The following is a 27267-nucleotide window of genomic DNA, read 5'->3' as shown; positions in this document are numbered from 1 at the left end:
TGCCTCATCTATTGTGTACCTGTGCCCCGAAGTGATGCTGTACTGAACTGGCCCTGCCTGTTTCATGCGTTAGCAATATTTCACCCTCTAATATACCTGTAGTTGCGGAGGCGTATACAAGAGCTCTGTAACAATTACGCGCTAATAGCACAATTTTGGGGGACGACACATCACGCATTCATGACTGAACTGGTCACGCTAGCCGTGTTTGGATATCTCGTTCCGTTCGGAGCAAAGAAAGACCTGCGTGCTCATGGATACAATGCGTTAAATTAAAACAAGCAGAAATAAAAGAGATACTACACATTCAAGCCATCACTGTGGTTAACGACGCTATATTGGTAAAATTAGGAACCACTCTCATTTGCATGTGAAAACAAAAGGGCTTCAATTATGCGACTCAGAAAAGTGCGAACGCTTAACCTTTTAGGTAGTGGACTTCAAATGATTATAGCGAGCGCTATGATTCGGTCACGTCATGACATGGATTATCTGCCATGCAATATAAAGATGATTTTGGTGTGCATAGGGAAATGAAACATTCTTTCGCTGTTTGTTTCGTGCTAAAAGCGCGTTCATTTGGCCGTTATCTCGAGGTTGGTTTTTCTCTCGGCTTTCGGACTTTGGCCAGAAAGTTGTGCCAAGTGGAGTGCTTAATGGGATTAGGGTGGGTGAAGTATACTTGTACAGCGGACAGCATGCATGGTATTCTCCCCAGAAATCAAGGCTGCCCTCACGGAGTTCAGACAAGGAGAGGAGGCACGACATCGCTTTGCCAAGAATACTGACTGACGGAACATCTTCTTAATACTTGACATACGGAATGTTCCTCGTGTGTTCTATAGCGTAAGCTGGCATGGGCTCATTCCAACATCCATTTCGGGTGGCGATGGTTTCCGCCGCCGCCGCCTGCGTCCGTAGCAGCTATCACCGGGAATGACAAAAAAAAAAGGATTCAGTTCGCGCCGGGATCAAAACCCGGCCCGCTGCGTGGGGGTCAGCCATTCTACCACTGAGCCACACCAGCGCTTTCTTTATTACGTGGGAGCAGACCATTCAACAAAATAAGAACGCCTATATTGGACGCTTGGACGCGTTTGCATGACTTGTGTGTGTTTTCAGTCACCAACTTCTGCAGCGCTTTGTTTTTCTAAGCCATGTTCTCGCTAGCACGCAGCAGAAAAATGCCCTGTAAACGCGTCCTATAGCGCGCGAGGAGACACGTAATGTGACATGTACGCTGCATAGCGTCGACACGTGGTCGTTTTGCGTTGCAGCTGCGTATTCTTACACCAGGTAGAATGTTATGTAGCGGGTGCACAATTAGCGGTATAAGGCAGTTTAAAGAAGATTTGAGGTATAAAAACAAGTTTCAGGAGATATATACAAGAATTCTAGAAAAAAATGTACATTGCGTACCTGATTAAATCAAGCTGGCGAGGTAATATGTCCCCGCCGCGTTTCAAAGGCGATGCCAATAAATCACCATCATCATTATAGCGAGCTTTTCTCCTCTCTTCCTCCAATGGGTTCTTCTTTCTTGGTGCTTAAGTTCGTTCTCGGCTTTTCCTAAGCCTCTACACTGCTCTCGTGCTTCGGTATTCCGTGACTCGAGACCGTGGATGACCATAGTTTGAACATAACTTATTGACAGCCAGACATTAGCGCTTACACTGTGTGTATAGTAAAGAAGGAACGCGAGTTCACATCAACGAATGAGCAAAGGCTTCGCGGCAGTCCGTCGGTCCGATCGGGCTCTTGACGATATCGGTCCGTTATCCCTCAAATCTCAGACCCCGCTGCCAGCTCAGCCGCACACATTCTCACCCCCAGCGGCGGGACCATGTGTCCGGTCTGTCACACCGGCGGTGGCCGCCACTCGAACCACCCGTACCGCGTCGACGTGACCCAAACACTCCCCAAAGACTCCCCTCGCCATAACCAGTGTGCGAGAACCCCTGCCGCTCCCTTGTTCACCGAACCGCGTCCGGCTGCCGCCTTCACAAAGCAGGTCCCTAAGCAGGGTGTGGTCCAGCAGCACAACATTCCGAGGCAACAGATGAGCACTGTTGTGATTTCGGGGTGGAGGACGAAATACGGACTCTTTCCACAGACGAAGAAGAAACGAAAAACTTTTTACAATATTTACGGATAGCGAATGATAGCGTACAGGTAGCAGTAGGAGCACATGAGATCGACTGGGCAGATGCAAGCGACTTTCTGTTCTCACAATGGGCCGGTTCTCCCTGAAATCCTTACGGTGACCCCTCGACGGCAGGAACCTGTTTGGGCGAGTTCCTGTCGGCCGGAACCAGGCGGGGCAGGGTGATGACCTCGTCCGCGTCGAATTCTTGATTCGTCGCGGAGATGGCTGGGCGCTTCTTGAAGTCGAATCCCGTGTCCAATTCTTGATTCGTCGCGGTGAAGTGGGAGCTCTCGTTGCCTCATGGTAGCCACGTGGTGCATGTAGTATGGCAGCTCCCGTCGCCTCGTGGTCGCCGCGTGGTGCTCGTAGTATGGCACAACAGCATCTCCACCGCCAGATAATACATCCAGAAGTCTAAGTGTTCGACGCGGCTCGACGTATGCGATGTGCTGATTGGGTGACGTCCTTGATGGGGCCAAGAAAATGGCTTTGCCGCCCTTTCATCCACTGTTCTTTCCTTTGTTTGGATCTGAGAAAACTCACGGAGTGACCGAAAATCAACGCCAATCACTGCGGTGAAAGTGAGCACCCTCCCAATGCGCTCCGCAACACCAGACCAAGCTCCATGAAAACAAACGCTCTAAACCCCTATGTGCTCTCAACAGCACCATTACGGTTGTTGTACTAAACACGTACCCGATAAAGAGCCCGGGATACAGACCTCTGTAAATAGTGCTCTCAAAGAAGACATATTCAAAGAGAATTAACAGCTAAGACATAGATTGCAAAGCAATTCTTAACAGCAATTCGGGCAGGCAAGACACAGCTGAGGTGATAGAAGAAAACATATTTTGCCCTGCCTCGCTCCGAGTGAAATTCTGTCACTTGTCATTGGGTTTACCAACTTCCTGACATGCGTCGCATAACCGAACAAGTGTTTCAACCTCTTTCCAGCATCCTGGCCAATAGAAATCTTGCGCGAACCGAGCCTTCCCGTACGAAAATGACTGTTGATTAACCATTGATATATTTTTGGGCAATTTTTGAAACAACGGACTTCAACAAATATTCAGGAGCAATTGACTTCCCTCAACCCTTGCACAACAATATTACCGTTGAGTGTTCTCAATTAACAATTTATTAGGTAGCTTGTGTTGATCTTTTTTTGTGTTGTGTAGCAGTTGAGTCCAGTATACAATAATTAGGACTCGCATATGAAGACATTTCAAAAATTTATTGCGAAGCATTCCAACCTCATTCCTGTCACTTTGCGGCAGGTAGGTTCTTCTTTCGCCTCGCTTTCATTAAAAGAAAATAATGTGTGACCGATGTGGTGGAATCGAACGTCGGCCGTCGAGCCCGGTGCTCTAACCAACAGGCCACGAGCGCGCGCATACTCCTCTCACTCGAAAGCCAGTAAGCTCTGAAATGCTTGACGCGTGCGCCGCGTGCCACTTCCTCGTGCTGTCGCTACAGCGAGCGCTTTGAAGCGCCTATCTCCGGGACCACCCCACTTTCGTAGCCGTTTTCGCTACGTAAAAACGGCAACGTTAGACTAGATTCATGACCGCCCAAGTTCATAACGATTTATTTCTTCGCCGGTGTACAAATCCCATCGTCGTTTTAACATACACTAGATGACATAGCCATTGGTACGATCCAAAATGAGCACGTTTCGGGGAGCAGAAAAATGCGAAATTCACTTGCAAACACGGTGACTATGCGCATGTGGAGTTCCCCAAAAGTAGACACGGCGGCAGCGCGGCCGGCGATAAGACCGGCACCGACACGCGACGACGCTACCTTCGAGCATCCGACGCGATGTGGGAACCGTAGGATGCAAGCGGCGCACACGCTGCAAACATACACGTGAGAGATCTTCGAATTTCCTGCGACGCACCCTCTATCCGGAAAGTAAATATAGCTTTTTTTATCCAACGGCCGTGGTACTAGATCAAACAACGAACACGATTTGAGATCGCAGCGCGCAGCCGCTAAAACTATAGACTTCAAAGAGCTTCGGATTCAGCAACAGCCGCAACAGTATCACAGCTAATCGCTGTATCTGCGGCTGCTCTCGACTCTCGCCTTGCAAGAAGCACGCGATTTATTTCAGCCTCGCCGAACTGTTGTCCTCTCATCTCCCAAGCCTGTCGGCATGTGCCTGCAGGTCTCGTATGTTCAGTTAAATAGAAGAACACCAAAGGGAAATGAAAGAAATACAGGTAACGGACTCTTATCATACCTTACTTGTCACTATGCCATCTGCGAAGGTGCTACAAACTATTTTAAAAGCGTTACACATGTAAAAATAGCAACATTAGTAGTAATTTTTATTTCTAGGTGGCGCTACAAACGTCAAGGTAGAGTTTCAGTGTGTGTGTGTGTGTGCGTGTATGTGTGTGTGTGTGTGTGTGTGTGTGTGTGTGTGTGTGTGTGTGTGTGTGTGTGTGTGTGTGTGTGTGTGTGTGTGTGTGTGTGTGTGTGTGTGCGCGCGCGCGCGCACGCGGTTGCAGGCAGCCGTTGTAGCTTCGTTTTGTGCATACTTTTGCAACAGTAGACATGGTTACCGCTAGTTTTGTAGTCGCATATTTTGGTCGTAGTATTTATTGTTTACGCTACAAATTGAGTTGTTCTTAAAAATGTATGAAGGTTAATTGATGAGAAATTATTGCTAATTATTTAGCGGTTTTTCAGTGCCGTTATTTTATGTTTGAGAGGTTTTTATAACTCAATACGATAGTGAAGCTGTGAACTGCTTCCGGACTCAGTAACTTGGTTGCAGTTGGGCGGGTTCACGCCTCGTGCTTTTCGATTAAAGTATTTTTTTTTTCGGACATCATGACGCACATTTGAGTAAAATGCTTTAACGACGATAAGTGGGATGTTTATCCGTTGAAGTGGTTGGCTCACCCAGCTACTAGTCTTCGACTGATGTGCGAGCCTGGTTGTTTTGATGAGTTGCGCGGCAGAGGTCATGATGCTTGTTGGAGGGAAGGCACCCCAAAACAGTCGCGGCCGAACTTCTGCAGATAGGTAAGTAACCTCATTTTCTTGAGCACGTAGACTTTTTTCCTATTTTCACATTGACAAGCGTGAGATGTTAAGAGCAAACCGTGTGCCCCGGAGCAAAAGCGCGCGACACTGCTGCCACCGTCACTTCGCTTCAAACAATGGTAGGCGAAGAGGCAGCGGCGCCCCACGTGCGTAAAATTGCATTGCTTCATTTGTTGCTGTCTAATAACGTTTCCTTAATTTGTATAAGAGAACACAATTGGAACATAAGGATCGGCTTTTCTGCGCAGTGATAATTTTGTACAGTGACCACGTCGTCTTTCATAGGTGCTCACGTGGGCCGTCTAAGCGCTTGTTATCGCGTTCCGATACGTGAGAGGCACGCTGCCTTTCAAGGTATTTAGGCAGGCACTACGAGCTTAGGAGAACCGCGACAAATAATTGTGCAGCAGGTGTGCAGCTGTGCTACGCTTGTACCACACTCGTACCGGAAGGCTGTGTTGCACTTCACGCTTACGCATTTCGTAACTATGGCGGCCGCCGTGGCAATTTGGGGCTCGAGGTCGTGGATACGATCCCTGCAGCGGCCGCATTCCAAAGGAGCGGAATGCAAAAACGCTCGTGCATTGTGCATCGTATGCACGTAAATATTTCCAGGAAGTCAAAATTAATGCGGAGTCCCCAACTACGACCTGCCTCATAATCAGATCGTTGGTTTGGCACGTAGGGCATCAGAATTATTTTTTTAATTCGTAGTGGCTCATCTTATACCATACGGTTAGTGTGAGCACCTTTCGTGTCGTAGCGGTTGAGCGCGCCTCGATTTAAGTTGCGGCTGATGATGCGGCGCACCGCAAAATATATTTCCGCGTCTTTGGGATTTGCGGAGAACGGCCCAAAGATTAGTCACAGCTACCGCGCGGTGACTGTACACGGATACACAGCACAAATGAACAGAGGTGCGGTGACGACGTCGGCAAAGAACGCAGCCGCCGACGGGCTCGCCTTATCGCCTATCACCGCCAAAACTACCACAGTAAGCATCTTTATCTAGCGCGGCGGGTTGCCGTTGAAGGCGTACTGTACAATTTCAATAGGCGATAACCGAAACATGCCACCGTTCTCTGCTGCCTCTTTTAGCTGGACCGATCCGAATGTGCGTTGCTTGCAGAAGCGAAAGCAGCGCCAATCGGCGCGTTGTCGCCTCGAGCTAAGCGTCGAGCTCGAGCACCGTTTGCGCGGCGAAGAAAGACGTGTGCATGAAGCTAGCTCACTGCGCAGACGCTACCGCACAAAACACGCAAGGGCGTGTACGCGACGTTCTGCACACAAATCGCGTGGGATGAACGGAGCCACACCGGAGTGGCTAGGTTCAAAGAAGCGGTACAGTCGCGATCAATTTGAAGGTGATCGCTCGAGCGGTGACCGAAACTAGCAGCAGTGCCACATTACGTCATCGCCGTCAGTCAAGAGGGAAGCATCAGATAGCTCCCGTCTCTCTCTTTTGCTGTTCCATGAGCAGCTGTCACTCCAGTCACCCTTCACGAGACAACCTGCAAATTCATTTCGATTACCTTATCAGCTTTTGCACAAAGGCGCCATTATTGTTGGCCAAGGTATGCATGAGACATCGACGCACACAAATCATTGCCATGAAAGGGAAACAAACAAAAATGTGGCGTGTTAGTCTTGGGGGTGACGGTTGCAGCCTGGAAGAGCGTAAAAGTGGAAGAAGGCAGCAAATTTTTATCTTCGCAGTTCCGAAATCGGCCGCTATGCTGCTTGGAAAGCCCGCCGGTACATGCTCGCGCGATCACCTTCAAATTGATCGCGACTGTACATGTTCACTCGTTTAGGCACGCTCACGCTCGCATCCCTCTCGGCGTATCTTTAGGTCATTCCTTCTGCTGGACTTCTACCCAAACATTCAATATCTGCTTGGTATCGGCTATGCACTGTCGCGTGGTCTTTGGTTCTGCGAGAGAGCCGGGAATATTTTTCCCCGCTGTGAAACATCGCTGTGCGTGTTTTAGCTAACACTTGCCGTAGCAACCCATTTCTTCCTTTTCTCGACGGCACTCGTAAAGAGTCGCACATTTTTACTTGCCTGTATAGTGTGTACTTCTATTTCCTGCGTAGTTATGTGCAGTGTGTGGCAGATTCTTAATCCCCGTAAGCTCATTTTCTGTCCGCATTCCCTTCCCACAGGTTACGCACGCAGCAAATTGTGAGGTGCTAAAGTGGTCTCGTCAAGAGCACCTTGGCGTCGTGCAAGAGACACCCGTTGATATGTGGCTGATTCACTTAGCAAGCTCGCATCTCTGTTGCCACTCCATCAAGTGGGATTTTCAACTATTTTTTTGTGCTGCTCTGTGGTATGAACCGCATGGACGCTGTGGAGGCTTACTTTCGTTTTCTCTGGCGTTTCGTAGTAAAGGATAGGCTACCTTTTGAGGGGAGGCATTTACTTTTGTTTGTGAGAATGTTTACCAGCCTAACCAAGTGATACGTACGTACTGTAAACAGCAGCACGAACAGAGGCGGACGACGGACGACGAAATAGGTAGGAGCACACACGAGCACGAGCTCAACTAAAAGTCTACTTTTGATGACAGAGGTATTAAAGACACTGGTCAACTTGACAAAGGTAAAAAGCCGTGCATGCGTGGCCGAAACAGCCACGTGCGACAAGAAAAAAATATGAAAGATCCATGTCATGTAGAATAAACGTGCGTGAAAAACGAGAACTATCGGACAAATCTTTCGAAAAAGCGAAAGATTTGTCCGATAAGTGATACTACCCAACGAAAAATACTCTTTTGAGAACTGCAACCTTTTTCCACTAAGGGCAACGATAACTTGGTTATGCATTTGTTTCGTTTGTGATCAATAAATATTGCTTCTGGAACTCCTCTGGTGTTGTGGTATAGAGCAGAAAGAACTATTGTTTCATCACAAAGACCAGAACACAAGAGGTCTTATGGAAGCATTATTTATTGATCACGAAGAAAAATTCATAAGCAAGATTTCTGTGACCCTTAGTGGGAAAGCGTTGCTGCAATACTTCTCGTTAATATCACTGGACAAACCTTTCAGTTCATGTTTTTGTTAGTTTTTACGCACATGTTTATTCTACAGGACGTCTTTCGGTCCTTTTTTGTTGTGCCAGGCTGTTTCTGCTGCCTATCCATGACGTTTTCTTTGTGAAGTTGGCCAGTGTGTTTAAAATATTTGTCTTCACGAATAAACTTCTAGTTGAGTCAGCGTTCATGTGTGTTCCTACCTTAATTCATCCTTCTCGTCTCTGTTTGGGTGGTTGTCAAATATAAATGTACATCGAATTGGCGAAGTGTCCGTAGGATTGATACATGAAGTTATTTGCGCTGTTTATTTCAGGAAGAACGCTATAGTGTCTTATCTTCTCTTTGTTTTTGACACTGATGTACATTTTTCTAGTTCAACTTCAAGGAGTCCCCTGAGGAAGCCAATAAGAGTGAGGGTAAATTTCTTTGTGTGTAACATTTATGAATTTCATCCGTTCAAGGTATGACATGTGACATGCCTGTTTGTAGGTATGCAAGTATTCGTAGTTTTTAAACATACTAAGCTCTACTTTTCGGTTCTCATGACGCTGCTTCGTACTGTGCTGCATTCTCCAGGCATAGGAACCTTTTTTTATGCGGTAAGTGCATGGGTTCTTTTTGTATATATTGGAGAAAAAATTGTCGTGAGCTTAAATATGCATGTGTATCACTTGTATTTTTTTCAACACGGGTGCTGTATCTCCCTTCGTCTTTGTTACTGCTTTGTCCCAATTTTTATGGAACTTTTATGTATCTTATGCGATAAAATTCTGGTAGCATTTTAATAACATTTTACCTGCGCAATTGAGGTGATTGGTGTTTCGTATACGCATTTATTTGCGTTTTTCACTGTATCACTAATTTGGTTGTCCAGTCACTGGAACCTTTCCTCATCCTTTATGTCTCTTTCTGGGGTACTTGATACTGCAAGTGCAGGTGACCATTTCTTTGGCTGTATGTAATTGTGTTAGCCCTGTGTTACTACCAATTATCTGTGATAAATAATTTTTTTTCTGTTATCGCTCAAGGTATTAGCCTTGCCTGATCTCTTTATCGACTGAGGCACGACTTAGTTGCTGGGTATAGGGAAGAAGGCCCCAAAAAGTGCTCTAATGAGCTTTGTGCAAGTCGAGAAACATTACCTGAAAATGAGCTCACTAAATTGAGAAAATGCCAACTCTTATGTACCCCAAATTAAAATAATCAAATGGTGTACTGTTTGTTCTTGACTTGTGCCAGGGAGATATGCTGCATTCATTACACAAATGTTTTACAAGTTTATTTCTGAAGAAAGCAAACCTGGCTCGTTAGAAACATGACTCGGGTGTTCACCATGCTCGACAACTTTCTAAATAATGTCTCATCACTTAATAGCTAAGTTGAGTGATGTTATTTTATAAAATAATTGGGCAACATGCAAATATATATATCTCGAAGACAAAAAGCTCAGGCAAATCTACTTTGGTACTTCATTAAATTTTAATCGCGGTGAAAGACGTGTGCTAAAACTGGTATATATTTACGTGAAGTCATTTGTTTCAAGTCTGTTATTTTGCCTTCTCACAGTCAGCCGTAGCTCTTCCTGTGATGTGTTAGTGTGCGAAACATTTTAATGTAACATATTCAGATGTCTTTTGTGTATTCACACGCAAGCAGCTTCAAGTGTTCATGTGTCCAAAGTTGGTTGTTACAAGGGTATGCTTAAGCCTGCCTTTTTAGTCGCTTTGCCTTCTAGTCATAAACTTAAGTCGGAAGTGATGACCACAATGATCGTTTTGATTGAATTCATACGTATAGGTTTTTTTCAGATGTATTTACACTGCTAGAGTGCTGTAGGTACTAGCCTATTTCTCCAGGTTCAATGTACTGGTGCCGTATGTACTGTAATAATGTTTCATGTGCACGCATCTTTAGTGTAAATAAAGGCACTTCAAATTGATCAGTCTCTCCTTTGCTTTTGTTTGTGTTTGGGAAAGTTATCAGCAGGCACCGGGGCATGCCAGTGTGAACACCAAAGCAATTTCAATATATGAATAAAAATCCACTAGCCCAATGAAACGTCAATCATATTTCAATGGCGACTTCTGAAATCTCAATGCTATCTCAACTGGGCAACAACGTACTTTTTCATGCTGTGGCAATAATAAGTCAACAACAGGTCAACAGAACTACCATAACGTCAGTTCAACGCAGAATCAATGGTAACCCAACAACCATTCAACAAAACGAACACAACGGGCCGTGTAAGCGCAATGGACTTTCAATGGTAACTTAACAATTATTCAATAAATAAGATACCCAATGGTGTTTCAATTAAATTTCAGTGGCCAATATTCAAGCGCCGTCAGCACTCAACTCTACAATTCTCCAACAAACTCTCAATAATTGCTCAATAGAAAACTCAACACTGACCAACAATATTTCAATGCCTTCTCAATAATTATTTTGTACGGGTTTGTCTTCTCGATACCGAAGTGACCCACCCAAACATTTCGATGCGCTAACTACCAAAAGATGTGGTCGGTACTTTTGTGGCACGAGTAGTTGGTTGTATGTCCGAACCTTGAAATCCTGATATTTTCGGTATTGAGACCTGACCTAGTGTAGAACGAGGTGTTCTTTCGGGCCACTCCTTCATATATATTAGCCTGCAGCACAGTTAGCGAAGGGTCACTTTTCTGTGCCGCGATAATCGCCTCTTGTTCAACCCTACTAAGCTGCTCCCAGCAAAAAGATGCGGGTCTAAGCAGTGAACCTTCCACTTCAGCCCTAGGCGCCCCATTTTCCTCAGTCTCGAAAGGCTCCTCACCCACTGTCTCTGATGCGGTAATTGATCCATCACAAGTCTGAGTCATCTGCTTTTTATCGGCCGTATCTCCCGGCCTAGACAGCCGCTGTGAGGACGTTACATAGTCAGTAATTTCCTCATTTGTAGATAAGCTTTCACGTTTCATTGAGAGGGCGTGTGACCGCGATCGCGTTAATGCCATGCAAGCGACACTGGCAGAGAACGACCGGCCCTCCTTTTCTAAAACCTGCTCCGATTTGTTTGAAAAAAGATATGAAAAGTGGGTAAACTTAGACTCACGGCTGCCTCCGTTTGCAACCTTCCAAACGCGCCCTCGAGTGCCTCACTAACTATCGTAAACTGCTGTTCTCTTCCGAGACTGCCAAACATTACTTTAGTTTTCTGCAGATTAATTTTTAGACCCACCCTTCTGCTTTACCTCTCCAGGTCAGTGAGCATGCATTGCAATTGGTCTCCTGAGTTACTGAGCAAGGCAATATCATCAGCGAATCACAAGTTGCTAAGGTATTCTCCACCAACTTTTATCCCCAATTCTTCGCAATCCAGGTCTCTGAATACCTCCTGTAAACACGTGAATAGCATTGGAGAGATCGCATCTCCCTGCCTGACGCCTTTCTTTATTGGGATTTTGTTGCTTTCTTTATGGAGGACTACGGTGGCTGTGGAGCCACTATAGATATCTTTCAGTGTTTTTACACACGGCTCATCTACACCCTGATTCGGTAATGCCTCAATGACTGCTGAGGTTCGACTGAATCAAACGCTTTCTCGTAATCAATCAAAGCTATACATAAGGGTTGGTTGTATTCCGCACATTTCTCTATCAGCTGATTGATAGTGTGAATATGGTCTGTTGTTCAGTAGCCTTTACGGAATCCTGGCTGCTCCTTTGGTTAACAGAAGTCTAAGGTGTTCCGGATTCTATTTGCGATTACCTTAGTAAGTACTTTGTAGGTAACGGACAGTAAGCTGATCGGTCTATAATTTTTTTAAGTCTTTGGCTTCCCCTTTCTTATGGATTAGGATTATGTTAGCGTTCTTCCAAGATTCCGGTACGCTCGAAGTCATGACGCGTTGCGTATACAGGTTGGCCAGTTTTTCTAGAACAATCTGCCCACCATCCTTCAACAAATGTGCTGTTACCTGATCCTCCCCAGCTGCCTTCCCCTTTGCATAGCTCCCAAGGCTTTCTTTATTTCTTCCGGCGGTACTTGTGGGATTCAAAATTCCTCTATCGTCGTGGGTGCCATTGGTACTGTATAAATCTCTATAGAACTCGTCAGCCACTTGAACTATCTCATCCATATTAGTAATGATATTGCCGGCCTTGTCTCTTAACGCACACATCTGATTGTTGCCTATTCCTAGTTTCTTGTTCACTGCTTTTAGGCTTCCACCGTTCCTGAGAGCATGTTCAATTCTATCCATATTATACTTCCTTATGTCAGCTGTCTTACACTTGTTGATTAAGTTAGAAAGTTCTGCCAGTTCTATTCTAGCTGTAGGGTTAGAGGCTTTCGTACATTGGCGTTTCTTGATCAGATCTTTCATCTCCTGCGATAGCTTACTGGCATCCTGTCTAACGGAGTTAACACCGACTTCTATTGCACACTCCTTAATGATGCCCATAAGATTGTTGTTCACATCTTCAACACTAAAGTCCTCTTCCTGAGTTAAGGCCGAATTCTTGTTTTGTAGCTTGATCTGGAATTCCTCTATTTTTCCTCTTACCGCTTACTCATTGATCTTTTTTTAACAGAGATAAGAGGGCTAGTTGGTGGTCGTTATTGGAATGCATCATGTAACCGCACAAAAACAAGGGACAAAGAAGGAACACACACAAGGATCCGCGCCTGTATTGTGTGTTCCTTCTTTGTCCCTTGTTTTTATGAGGTTACATGATGCATTCCAATAACTCATTGATCGGCTTCTTATGTACCAGTTTCTTCCATTCCCTCCTCAAGTCTAGGCTAATTCGGGCTGTTACCATCATATGGTCACTGCAGCGCACCTTGCCGAGCACGTCCACATCTTGTATGATGCCAGGGTCAGTGCGGAGTATAAAGTCGATATAAAAGATATAACATGATCTTACATTCAAGCATCTTCCCTGAAGCCATGCAAGTAGCTCCAGTAATACCCATAATTAAACATGCTGATAAAAACATGCTATATAATTATCGCCCTCTTTAGATACTGCCCATTTTACAAAAGGTGTTGAAAAATTGCTACGTAAAAGGCGAATCTCATACCTCAATGGCGACAATCTACGATTTTCGGAGTGGTTTTAGGAAGCATCGATCGACAAATACAGCCCATCTGACCCAAAAGGAGATTATCACAGAAACATTCAGTAATAATAACTAGCTACTGGCATTAATGTTGATGTTACAAAGGAGTTCGATCTGCTCGACCTCGAGATATTGTTGTATAAATTGGAGATCGCAGGTAGAGGCCTTCGTCCTGCAGTGCACGTAAAGTATGACGATGATGATGATGATAAATTGGACAAATAAAGAGCTCGGGGACTTCCGCCCGCACTATTCAAATCGTACCGTTCACACAGAAAGCAATTTGTAAATATTGATAACGCATCGTCGTCGGCTATGAGAATACGCACAGGTGTCCCAAAGGGCAGCGTAACGGGGTCAAAATATTTTATTATATATTAGTTATATAGTACACACTGTCAGTATAATTTGCATGCGATACGACGACATATATAACTGGTAGATCGCAAATCGACACAGAGATCAAGGCAAATGGAACACTTACGACCCTTTGTTATAGGGACCTTTTAATAAATTTGTTGGGTCACAAAAGTGCGTACTTTGTAACTGTATACTTATTTGTGTTAAATAAGCTTTCAAACTTTTAAAGGAATAGGCTGATATTATTAACTTAAAAATAAACGCTTGTAAAACTAAAGTTGTCCTGTACGCTCCGACAGGTAAAAAATCAAGAGCTATACATGTTAAATTAGGTACAGAATTAGTACAAAGTGTTCTCTGTGAAGATTTAGGAGTAATTTTCGATAATGATTTAACCTATAATAAGTACACAGAATATATTAAATCTAAATTGTCTTCAATCGGCGTTCTGACGCGCATGAAGCCTATGCTTCCTTCTAAAGTTAAGCTACTGTTATGTAATTCATTAGATTTTAGTTAGTTTTTTAATGCAGATTTCCAGCAGTACCTGGTGCATAAAAGGCACGTCTATTCTAAAGAAACTGTACTCGCTCCAAAAAAGAGTCGTTCGTTCCATTGTGAATGAGCCATTTTCTTGCCACACTAGTGAACTTTTCCGGAAATGTCATGTCCTCTCTGCGTTCCCATTATATAATTATCGGTTACTCTTAAGTTATCGATCCTATGTAAAGCAATGGAATAACGTAATATTTATCGTAATATACGTAAAAGAATAACGTAAAAGAACGCAAAAGAATAACGTAATATAATAACGTAAGCTTCCATGACACGAAGAGAAGCTATTCACACTATGGCACATATGTAACGAACTGTGGCAAACATTCCTTAACTTTACACAGCGCCGTTTCTCATAAATAATTCTGAAAATCTCACGGTCTTCTGCAACTCAATCTCTCAAATTTGGCTGTATGCCAACAGAGAATGAGGAATGGATGGCTATGAATAGAAATGTGAACATATGCATCATATGCCTGTTACATTACATTTGTACAAGAATGTGCTGAACCGATCTGGGTTCCTTCTATAGTATATGTGCATTTTTAATATATATATATATATATATATACATATATATATATATATATATATATATATATATATATATATATATATATATATATATATATATATATATATATATATATATATATATATATATATATAGGTATGTATGTATGTGCTTCAGAATTCCAGATTTGCAAAAGGTCCAGCACCTCCACCAAATGTCGTAAATCACTTTGGATAGTAGGCGTTCGCGACTAGAACGATAGAGCAGCGAGAGCTAGTACAGCCTATCGAGCACCGAAAACAACGTTTGTCTCTCTCGTCGTCGTTCTCTCTCTCCTAGCCACAGCCCCAGTGCTCCTTAGTTTACAGTGCAATATATTTATATATACACCAGATCGGTTCAGCACGTTCTTGCAGAAATGCAATGTAACAGGTATATACATGTTCTTATTTAGATTCATAGCCATCCATACCTAAATTCATGTTGGCAATACAGAATAATTTGAGAGTTTGAGTTGCAGAACACTTGTTATGCATGTTAGTATTTATTGTATATATGCATCTTTAGGCTTTATTTTTCATTTTTATTTTTTGCGTGTGTGCTGCACTGGCTGCCATGCCAAAGGGTTCGAGTTCCCTGTCAAGCTCATCAGAGCTTCTTTTTCCCGGCTCCTCCTCTCAGGGAAGTAGATGTGAACTTGAAATACACGGTCCAACAAAGCACTGGAATTTCGCGGAGCGCGCGCTCTTGCCATCCCCCTCCTGCGTGAACCGGCCAAGCGCGCTCAAGAGCGAAGCCTCGTTGGGCGACCCACCTTCTGGGCTGGGAGCGCTCTCCGAGCGCGACAGGACTTTGGCACCGGAGCGCGCGGCGTCAGAGGCGGGCTCCTCCGCACCGGGCTGCTGCTCCTCGAGGCTCTGCACGTCGTCGAAGGAACGCGTCCTGCGCCTCACCAACGGGTTGTCGTCGTCCGGCTCCAGAACGAACGTGTTCACGTCCCGCAGGTCGTACTTGAGCTGGGAGAAACTGCGCACCTGCACACCAGTCCATCGGCTCAGTTCGCTCTTTTCTACGCTTGAAGATCTCTACTAAACTGTGAGAGGCCTGACTCTACCACATCGAGCATGCAAGACTAGCGGCAAGAGAAACTGCAGTGCCAAGCGTCATCTTACACATGAAGCACAACTTAGGTGCCATAATCACTTGACTGAACTGCACATTTCCGGCCTTTCACTCTGTCGCGGCGCACATCACGACGCATACGTGAAGCTTCGCTGTTCGCCTTCGCCACCGCCTAAAACCGTGCAGTGGCGTCCCGCTTGGCTGAAGCCAAAAGGAGGAGCCATAGATTCCACTCAAGCATCGCAGGCACATGCACTGTGCGCGCATGCCTGGACAGTTCAGCTGTCACGGTGAATAAGCTAACGCTTGAAACCACGGAGAGTAATCTTAACTTGCTCTGGACGGTGTCTTATTTTTTAGAATTACACGATTCTTCCAAGTCCGACGTCTGTTTTCGCAGCGTCGTTGACAACGGGAGCATACATTTAAGCGTTCACGACGCTGCGCAGTTTTCCTTGGAACGCTGTCACGTCCGAACGCGGGTGCTGCCGCGGCCCCTCGCACCTGGGCGCTGTTGGGATAACGCACGCCACCGCTTTGACGCATCTCCTCACAGTATTGTGCTAGAGCGCATTGCGATAAAGAGGAGAGCCGCCTATTGGCCACTCCAGAATCCGTTGCTTGTGCTGGCACGCCGTCCAAATAAAACAAAGGCGCTTGCTTCCGACATCCTGGTTCTCGGTGGCTATTTCGCTTGGTGCTGCGCTCACGTTTCTCGTCTGTGGCGTCGAATCGAAGCGTTTCGTCGAAGCCGAAAGGGTTCTGGCTGCCGACCACCTTATTCATATCGGCCTCAAAGATTTCAGCGACGAAACCGCGGAAATAGTTGCGCTCAACTGTAGCACAACTCTTAGCATTGAATAAAGGGAAAATCAGACATCCACCCATTCGTACCAATTGCTACAAAGGAAACCCATACGGGTTCCTCGGAAGAAAAGCCTCATAGTTGAAGAAAAATTCGTCTTGGTCCGGGACTCGAACCCGGGACCACCGCCTTTCCGGGGCAGCCACTCTACTTCTAAGCTAACCAGGCGGCTAGCAGATGGCAGGGCGAGGTCGAATCTGTCGACAACACGAAGCAAAGGCAAGAGTTTGACGAAGTAGTTCTGCGGAAACCCGCAAAGGGAAAATGAGACATCCACCCGTTCGTAGCAATTGCTTCAAAGCGTTTCCTATGGGTTTCCTTTGCAGCAATTGCTACGAACGGGTGGATGTCTGATTTTCTCTTTATTCATTACTTCTCTCCACCTTGCGGATTGTTGTCGACAAATTCGACTTCGCCCTGCCATCTGCTAGCCGCCTGGTTAGATCAGATGGTGGAGCGGCTGCCCCGGAAAGGCGGTGGTCCCGGATTCGAGTCCCAGACCAAGACGAATTTTTCTTCAACTATGAGGCTTTTCTTTCGAGGAACTCGTATGGGTTTCCTTTGCAGCAATTGCTACGAACGGGTAGATGTCTTATTTTCTCTTTATTTAATACTTCTCTCCACCTTGCGGGTTTCCGTAGAACTATTACGTCAACTCTTAGCATTGTAACCATGTTCGCACAGCCTATAATTCAGACATCGGCCAGTTTGAGCGACGTAACGTTTTCCGCACTTGAGGGGAAAACAATAAACAACACAATGTGTGCAATTGATGAACTTCATTTTATGGTTCTTATCACAGCTAAGAGGAGCATCTTTATTCGGATTAGTGAGTTTGCAAATCCTCCTAAGCTTGTTAGGGGCACAAAACACTACACGAATGTTCACTCGCTTGGCGATTTTCTTAAGGTTATGTGAGACGGTGTGAATATAAGGAATAATGCTTGTCCTACTTCGAGTAGTTGCAGGATTATCTTCATGCTCGTTGTCTTTTCTAAACTCTCTTAGAATCCGTTCTGCTACTGACACTTGTATGGACGTGGGATAAGCAGCCTGCGCAAGCTGTTCGCACAGAGAGGCAAAGCCAGACGAAACGGTATGGTGGCACGCATTCTTCAAAGCAATCTTTAGGCAAAGGTTAGCAATTCCTCTCTTGGCCAACTTAGAATGAGCAGAATAAAACGGAAGAAGTGGTTTGTTAGCACGAGGTTCATAGTACCAACACGTGTGAATATCAGAACAAGCTAAGCGCAGACCCAAAAACCGTATCTGGGTCCGACACTGGGGAAATTTCTACGCTTCGTTGACCAGAAAACCGAGTGCTGGTGGCAGTGCCAGTTGCGTGAACTTCGCGGTCGTTGTTCCGAGAGAAGACCGACTCCTGGAAACACTGTTCACTCGCCGGGAAACTTGGACCTACCAGAACACATTTACAACATTTTGGCGTTGGGACCTAAGTTCGCAGTGGAATCTAGTAAACCACCGGAAGAGATAGTGTCCATGGCAAGGCAGATTTCCAAGTCGCGGCGGAAGAGGATGTTTGGTGCGTTATTTCCGAAGATGTAGGGGCCATATCCTGCTTTAGACAGGCACTTCCGAAGGTTTCTTTCAGACGTGTAGCTAACTATCTGCATGACAATTCGATTTGCGTTTTACCGGCAGATAAAGAAGGCGGGTTCTGAGTACTCTCAGAAGGTAATTTTAATGCAAGAGCTGATCACCTATTTCCGCCATTTTTAAGCGAGAGGATACAGTGTCCTTAAGTAAGGTAAAAGCTAAGGCTAATAAACTTTGCAGAAAATGTAACTTGGACAAAATGTTGAAAAACATTGCCAGCAGCAAACGAGATCACCTAGAGGTGTTTTTAGCGCGAAAACACACAAACCTGACGTCCCGTTGAGGGTTATTCTTTCAGAAAAGGACACGTGGCAGAAGTCTATCGCGCTGTTCCTGCAAGCCAAGCTAGCTGTTTTACCCGTCAATTACCCGTTTTTTAATACGCAACTCCGATAAAGACATTGACTTTTTGAAGGACAACTCCGATCGAGGCTTTCAAGTCTTCCCCGTCGATGTGAAGGACGTGTACTATTCTATTACTCACAATGACCTGCTGTCAGCTATTTCGCAGATAATTGATGAATTTGGTGTCACCCGTTTTCAGAATAATGCTGGGCTGTCCAGTGACCAAATTTTAAAGCTTCTGAGCTTTTATTTGTCATCAACTTTCATTACATGGAATGACACCGTCTATTTGCACAAAAACAAAGTTTGCATCGGTTCGTACATTGTCCCACTCTCAGTGATTTATTTTTAGCTCGCCTAGATGTCGCCATGTCAGTGAACAATAATCAGACTAATGTTTTCAAAATACTTCGCTATGCGGACGATTTTTTGTTTTGTATTCGGTGTTTTCCGGCTGACCTTGAGAATGGAGTTGCCATGGTGGTGCCAATAGTCGAAGAATGCCTTGCGCCCCTTGACGTTACTCCCGAGCTCCCACGAAATCACACAATCCGGTTTTTGTATCTGCGCTTAGCTTGTTCCTATATTCACACGTGTTGCTACTATGAACCTCGTGCTAACAAACCACTTCTTCCGTTTTATTCTGCTCATACTAAGTTGGTCAAGAGAGGCATTGCTAACCTTTGCCTTAATAATGCCTTGAAAAGGTCGTGCCACCATAGTGTTTCGTCTAGCGTTGCCTCTCAGCGCGAACGGCTTTCGCAGGCTGGTTATCCCGTGTCCCTACAAGTGTCAATAGCAGAACGAATTCTAAGAGAGTTTAGAAAAGACAACCAGCACGCAGATAATGCGGCAACTACTCGGGGTAGGACAAGGATCATCCCTTATATTCACACCGTCGCACATAATCTTAAAAAAATCGCCAAGCGAGCGAACATTCGTGCAGTGTTTTGTGCCCCCTAACAAGCTTATGAGGATTTGCAAGCTCACTAATCCGAATAAGGACGCTCCTCCTAGCTGTGATAATAATCATAAAGGCGAAATGCGAAAACAACTGTGTCCTAGGATTTAGGTGCACGTTAAAGAAACACAGGCGGTCCAAATTGCCGGAGTCCCCCACTACGGCGTGCCTCATAATCCTCATAAAGTGGTTTTGGCACGTAAAACCTGATCATGTATTTTCTTAATTTTTTAAGAATCATACAAAGAAGTTCGTTAATTGCGCACATTGTGTTGTTTATTGTTTTCCACTCAAGTGCGGAAAACGTTACGTCGGTCAAACTGGCCGATGTCTCAATGATAGGCTGCGCGAACATGGTTACAATGCTAAGAGTTGTGCTACAGTTGGGGGGTTTCTCGCGCAGCACTGCAAAACGTGTGGTTGCGAACCTGTTTTAGAGGAATGCGTCATTCTAGGTCGCAGTCATAATCAGCTCACACGAGAAATCATCGAAGCAAAGGCTATCATAGGTCTGGGCCATGCATTTGTAAGCTCACCTTCATTATCGTTATCAAGCAATGAATTGGCGTATCTCAGACTGCCGCCACAGGCTGTCTGAATATGTGTTTTCACATGGTCACTTTCCATTTTGTTGCTTGGTTTTGAGTAATCTCTTCATGTCACATGGTTCGCTGAGTGTAGAAGTAGCCTTCTGTGTCACGAAATAAACCATCGGTTGGAAGTTAGCGATCACTGTGTTCTCCGTTCCTTTCCATTGCCCCTTCCACCTTCCTTTTTGCTCTTTCTGAGCTGCGCTACAAGCATAAGAAAAGGTCATGATGCTGCCATGCACAAGCCCAAAAACGAAAAAAAAGACGATGTCGAGACACTTTTGTTATGTACCATTGTGCGTGTCATCGCGGTGGAAAGACGGCAATGTATGATTTCAACTTTTCCCGAAAGAAGTAGACGATGTGCATCGAAGAGCGACTTGGATAAGAAAGTTCGAATTGAGAAAAGGTGACTGACACTATACCAGTTTGTTCGAAACACATAACTTGGGAAGAATTCTTTGTTTCCGGCGAGTAGAGCATTGCTTTATTTTTATTTATTTTAGATATCTTGCTGGCGTTTCAAATTGCGGAGTGTGCTTTGTTAGGCAGGAGCTTTAATGAATTATAGTTATGTACGCTTAAGCTTCATTTTCTTTTGTTCGTTTATACTTCTCTGCCCGTCACTCTTTTTTGCTCTTTCTGAGCTGCACTACAAGCCTAAAAAAAGTCATGACATACCAACTTGCCCAAACTGCCCCGCTGTTGAGCATCACGACGATTTGATAACTACGAGGCACTGAACACATGCCGCGATAGGAGACTCTCTTTTGCTTGAAGCTTGAACCTGGATAGGCTGTTTCTAAAAAAATTAAATAATGGGGTTTTACGCCCCAGAACCACAATCTCATAATGAGGCACACCGTAGTAGGGGACTACAGAAATTTCGACCCCCTGGGGTTCTTTAACACGCACCTAAATCTAAGTACACTGGTGTTTTCACATTTCGCCCCTATCGAAACGCGGCCGCCGTGGCCGAGATTCGATCCCGCGACGTCGTGCTTAGCGCGGCCGCGAGTGTTTATTTGGAGTGCACACTCGCTACTTCTGTGTACAACGTCCGCTGGTGCACGCAGTCCTTGTGCCGCGCAATATAGTTCCGCGCATAACTGTCGGATCGCTGGCGCGATTAGAGAATTCATAGCTTAGGAACAATAAACAAAGAATCGACTTTTTTTTATTTATGCCTCCAGAAAAAATGAGTGGGAGGTGCACATGACAGGAATGTTTGCCGTGCGATGCTCAGAGCATCGCACGCTTAGTAATGCGAAGACGTGGAATCGTTGCCCCACTGCGGCAAGTTGTTTTTTCATCCACTTTCATTGCCATTAATTTATCATTTGTCTAATTCAATTAGCAAGTACAAGTGATTTCCCCTATCTTTTCCTTGAGACCTTTGTTTGTTGGCTTCTCATGACATGATTAATAAAAACCGGGCCCCTCGGCTAACCCCCTTTCTTCTCGTTCTGGCCTTATGCTGCCACACAGCGTGTTGGTTGCGTGGCTACAGCGTCCTCCTTTCAAGTAAAATGCCACGCATTCGACTCCAGCCACGGCTGCCCCATTTCAATGATGATGGAGCATATAAAGCGAAACCCGCAGTCTACTGTGTATTTCGTAGCCCGGATGTTGCTTTGGAACGTGAGCCAGCTGGACTCTGTGCAGCTATTCCAGTCGAAGGGCAGAGGCTTTTGTAGCACCACCTTGGTCACGTCCCACTCTGAAGAACTTTCCTACATCTAAGGGTCAGGGAGCAAAGAAACTTAAATGAAGGTGTTTCCACAATCAAGCAAGCAGGACACAGACTGTCTACAACGCGAGGACGCTGTCCACATTCAGGACTGGCAGCCACCTCTTTTTAATTTGCCTGTTGGTGTGCTTTAGGTTGCTTCGCAACAATACCAATTAAAGAAAACTCAGTTTCCTATGTGCGTTGCCTTTTATGTTGCAAGCAGGTCGCACTCCTGACGCCTATTAAAATAGTGCAAACTTCAGCAAACATTTGTCGCGCAAATGGGCCCGTGGTTGTTAAAATAGGTTTGCAACCCTTGCTAATATACCTCGTATATTGAATTTTTGACTTCAGATAATGTGCCGACAAGCACAAAATGGGGGTGAATCTCTCGCAGATTGAGTTGTGTAGGCTTGTAAAAGGTGCTCCACTGAACCAACTAAGCATGTTTAGAGAAACCATTCCTAGCACAAAGTGAGAGGCGGGGACGTTCCCTGTCCACTCGTCTGAATTTCTGCAACGATGAGAGAAACAAGGGAAATGATTATCAACACAAGATATCGGGCTGTCGTATTGCGTCAATTGTTGTAGCGCACAGCTACAGATTGCGCATAATACCGATGCTGCACGAGAAGTAATAACCTATATATAAATGAGACTAAAATGTATGTGTGAGTTTAATAAAAAAGGAGCAATTGACTTACCACCTCCCCTTTCTTTGTAGTCATTTTCTTGACGCCATTCATGTTCAGTGCACCTCCTAGATCCCTGAGGACCTCCTCGAAAGTCTGCGTAGTCTTGAGGTTCAGCAGGACTCGACTCCTGTGCTTTGGGTCTAGGCTGCTGACAACGTCGATGACGCGGCCATCGTCCCTGCCACCTGAGCCAGGCAGGCTGACGGAGCCACCCTTCGCGGTGGGCTTCTTGTGGCCCACCGGGTGTATCAGCCGGCTCGGATCCTCGTCCGAGCGCTGTAGGATGCGGCTGCGCGCCTGGCCGTAGGCGAGTGGGGCGAACGCTCGCGTTCCCGAGGCCACGTACGAGGCACCGTCTTCGAGATCGTCCAGCGAAGGGACCTTCTTGCCGTCGAGGGTGAAGATGACGCGCACACCGTTGCTGACGTCGAGCCGCTGCGAAATGTAGTCGTACAGGGACTCCATCGTCTTGAAGTCTCGGCCGGGATTGATGGACACCCTGACGCCCGAAGAAAAGGGATCCCCGTTGGCGAAGAAGGTGACCATGAGCGCCTTACGCTGGGCAGCTTCGGCGAGGAAGCGTGAATGTGTGCTGTTGATTTTACGGATCCGCGGAACCTTGGCGACCCGTTCTCCAGCGGCATCCATCCTGGCCGCTCCATTCGCCGCCCCGGCGAGCTCAAGGGTAGGCTAGTGCCGCGACCATTGACGTAAGCAGCTGGCCTCCATGTGCGCTGCAATCACACAGCGTTTTTCAGAAGAACCCGACGATCCCTGTCGTGTATGGTGTCTGCCAGAAGGGCTTCCGAAGCGACAAAATCAGGTGTTCAATGCAACGCAACCACAGGCGCACAAGCGACGAATTCAGAGCTCACGTGAGGCTGTTCTCACTGGACGACAGGCGAGAGCCTTCAGAAAGCCAGAGGACGGCTCGCGCGGCCTCGAACACAGCGGCCGTCGCATGCCGCGCGCGCCTCAGCGGAATGGCGCCGCCGGCCGATCGGTGCGCCGCTCTTCTTGCCAGCGAGCCACTTGTGGTGCTGCTGCTGGCTCGATTATTGTCAATCGCCATAGAAACGACGTAAACGATTCTGCGCGCCGGCCGGTTGCCGACTCCGCCGCGCAGCGTTCTCGTCGCTTTCCCCAACTCTCTCTCCTCCCATCCGTTCTCCTTTTCATTTCCCTTTTTGAATCAAACGCGCATTGATTAACCCTGAAAGCTGTTCCTCCAAATGCACTGTCCGACTCGTCCTCCAACTTTTCGACGGTCAGCGACGATCGGAGCGCTCAAACAGGTGGCGAGTCGACGCCGCAAGTGGCGTCGCTTACTGGCACTCGGCTCAAGACACGCCGAGTGCGCGACGCACCCGCGGAACATGGATCATGACATCGGCGTGAACCGTTGGCGTATATTCCCAGAACGGTTTATAGACCTACCTTAGTCGACACCGCTGCCGGCCAATTAGTACCACTCACAGTAGCTCTGTTGTTCGCGCAAGACCCTCACGAGGAAGGAAAAGAAGAAAAAAATCTAATGCACTTGTCAGAATCTTAATGAAGCGAAGCTTCCATGAAGCGGTTAATGTAGTAAGCATGCTCACTTCACTCCTGCGTTTTTGGCATAAAGGAGAGTGGCGATCTCATGTGCTCTCGCGCACTCGTGCTAAGCAATGTGACATATATTATATATAGGCTCGTGTTTCTTCATTTCTTCCTATTTGTTTTAAAGGTGCCAGAAACTTCTCGGCCTCTCCCCTGTTGTGGGTATGTAAGGACATCATCATCAACACGCGGCGATCATCTCAGACAGCTAGTTGGCGTTGGTAAGAAGTGTACCTCCCGCTTGTTGGCCGATCCCCATCGTGGGCCTGCACGATACAGGGGCGGCGCCAGGATTTTTTGACTGCGGGAGGAGGGGGGGGGGGGGGGGGGGGGCATGCGGAACTTACTCATTGTGTTTTGACTGTGTTTAACTGGGCTGTAGGCCTGCTAAGCACATCAGCGTGAATGAGCTATTCCAGCATTGCAGTAAGATATAGGTTTAACATATATGCACAGCAGTGCTTCTGCTAAGAAAATGAAGATTTGTATAATACGTGGTGCAGCACATATATAGAAACGTTGTTAAATAAAGGGCAAAAGAGGTACCCAGCAGCGACGAAATAATATCAGTGAGGTACGATCACAATATAGCTTCAGAAGAGTAATTTCACAAAAGGAGAGAGAACTAACACCACTAAGCAATGTACTATCGGCCAAAAAAGTAAACGGACCACGGCTCAAGTGGCCGGAGCGGCTGCGGGGCCACACCGGGGCGCTGCTATCTTGCTCCGCGCGCTGACGGCGAGAGTGCCCGGGTGACGCCAGACTTGCTACTATTCTAGTACACTGTAACTTCGCCCTCACTCTCGCGCGGTGCCTTGTCACGCTTGATAAATTTCTAGTGCGCCGTACGGTTGCTCCACTGCTGGCAGTCGCGACGAAGGAAACCGTGCATCGCCGGTAGTCCAGCACATGGCGCTGTCGCACAGGGGCGGACGGCAGCCCGACACCAAACCGCGGCACTGTGAAGGAACGGAGACCCGTCCTGATTGTTGTTTTGTTTATATTCACCGTATCTTTTATATTAGTGCATGTCGCTGGCGTCCACCGCTGCTCGATTTTAGGTAACATTGCGCAAGTAACCGCAACGGCGGCTACCGTGACGCGCGCTCTTTCACGTCATCGCGATAACCTAGAGTTGGAAGCGCTGCGTAGACGTCCGAAACTATAGCGGCGGCGCTCTCGATGCCAAGGCGAGTAAGCCAAGTCATCGCGGTCGACGGCAATTTTTCATCGCTCTGAGCACCCCTTAAAGCCACGGAATGTTTCCATGAATAAACTTTCATTAATGTCTATAGTTATTCCTATTCGTCTTCACAATTATCTCTTCCTGGCCGTGCTTTTGTAAAGTTTCATTACGGCCTAAGCATTGTAGTATCTATTAAAAGCAGTTTTCAGAGGCGTCGCTGATGTTAATATTACACATACTACTGGAGACAATGACGGAATAGTGATCTCGACATATAAGCCGTGCCCGCAGTAAACCTTGCCGCCTGCGGCTATCGCGCCGGCGTGAAAGAGCGCATGTCACCGTAGCCGCCGTTGCGGCTACTTGCGCGACGTTGCCGAAAATCGAGCAGCGGTGGACGCCGGCGACATGCACTAATATAAAAGATACGGTGAATATAAACAAAACAACAATCAGGACGGGTCTCCGTTCCTTCACAGTGCCGCGGTTTGGTGTCGGGCTGCCGTCCGCCCCTGTGCGACAGCGCCATGTGCTGGACTACCAGCGATGCACGGTTTCCTTCGTCGCGACTGCCAGCAGTAGAGCAACCGTACGGCGCACTAGAAATTTATCAAGCGTGACAAGGCACCACGCGAGAGTGAGGGCGAAGTCTGGCGTCACCCGGGCACTCTCGCCGTCAGCGCGCGGAGCAAGATAGCAGCGCCCCGGTGTGGCCCCGCAGCCGCTCCGGCCACTTGAGCCGTGGTCCGTTTACTTTTTTGGCCGATAGTACATATCAATTCCAAATTTGGTGAAGACGCGCTAGATAAAAAGAAATTAATACACCCTTGTGGCACTGGCTGGTGATTCTAAACGTTGAAAATGAGAAAAATAATAGCAAAAATGTATATAGGAAAATAATCACAAATCACCGCCCCTTCCAGTCCGTGAAGAATGGTCGAACAGTGAAGCTGTGTTAGTCGCACCGAGTGTTACACCATGCAAGTCAACCTTCGCAAACAGTCTATAAACAAGAACTTTATTGGATTTATCCCCTCAACCTTAAGCCTGGCGCGAGTGGCATGGGTTCCAGACCATCGTGGTATATTCCTAAATGAAAAGGCACACACACTTGCGCGGATGTCTTTTGATGAACCAGCTATGTCCGTTATGCCTAAGTTGTTTGTCACTGCGGCTATGCTTAGAAAAATTGTATATTTTCCGAGATTCTACAAAACTGAAAATCCCAATGTCGGAATTTAATTATTTGTCATTTTCATTGGAATAAATGGTATCCCACGCTTAAATTATATATCTTCATAACAAAATTACGATGCCACATCCCACCATTAAATCTTTACCTATACAGGTCTAGTTTGGCACCGTCACCTCTGTGTCCTACCTGCCAGGAAACCGAAAACATTGATCATTTCTTAATAACATGCCGTAGATTTACAGATCAGAGGAAGAAATTATGATTTTCATTCCGAAAATTGGGTATTTCTCTATCTACTAAAAATATTGTTTCCTTCGAGGCTTCTTCATTGGGCTCTAGCCACAGGAAAATCTGCGTTGCCATTTGCGACTATCTCTGGGACACAAAAAGGCTACCATGTAATTCTTGAAATCAATAATTGGATAGATCATTAAATCACCGATTATGTCTTCAAAATTATTCTAATACCATCCCGAAAAAACACAAAATGTGCTGTTTATATATAATTACAAATGTGTATATCTATATCCTGCCACATAAATCTACTTCTTAACATGACCGTTACACTTCACCCTGATTTA

The 27267-nt window shown here is 46.1% G+C and overlaps 1 protein-coding gene across 5 annotated transcripts in view; it reads right to left on the bottom strand.

Moving 5' to 3' along the window:
- The window catches only part of LOC135904559 (echinoderm microtubule-associated protein-like CG42247), a 172013-nt gene that overhangs the window by 134387 nt on the left and 10359 nt on the right, over positions 1-27267 (bottom strand). For all 5 annotated transcript variants that reach the window (XM_070534615.1, XM_065435414.1, XM_070534616.1 and 2 more), the window contains exons 2-3: positions 22710-23434; positions 15588-15807 (exon numbers count right to left, since the gene is read on the bottom strand). In XM_070534615.1, coding sequence (XP_070390716.1) covers positions 15588-15807; positions 22710-23348 — 859 coding nt within the window. In that variant the 5' untranslated portion in view covers positions 23349-23434. The remainder of the gene's footprint in view (positions 1-15587; positions 15808-22709; positions 23435-27267) is intronic.

Source organism: Dermacentor albipictus, chromosome 2 (assembly GCF_038994185.2).
Source record: "Dermacentor albipictus isolate Rhodes 1998 colony chromosome 2, USDA_Dalb.pri_finalv2, whole genome shotgun sequence".
NCBI classification, from domain to species: Eukaryota; Metazoa; Arthropoda; class Arachnida; order Ixodida; family Ixodidae; genus Dermacentor; species Dermacentor albipictus.
Note: the sequence above shows the minus strand (reverse complement) of the source record. Positions and strands in the feature narration are given on the sequence as shown.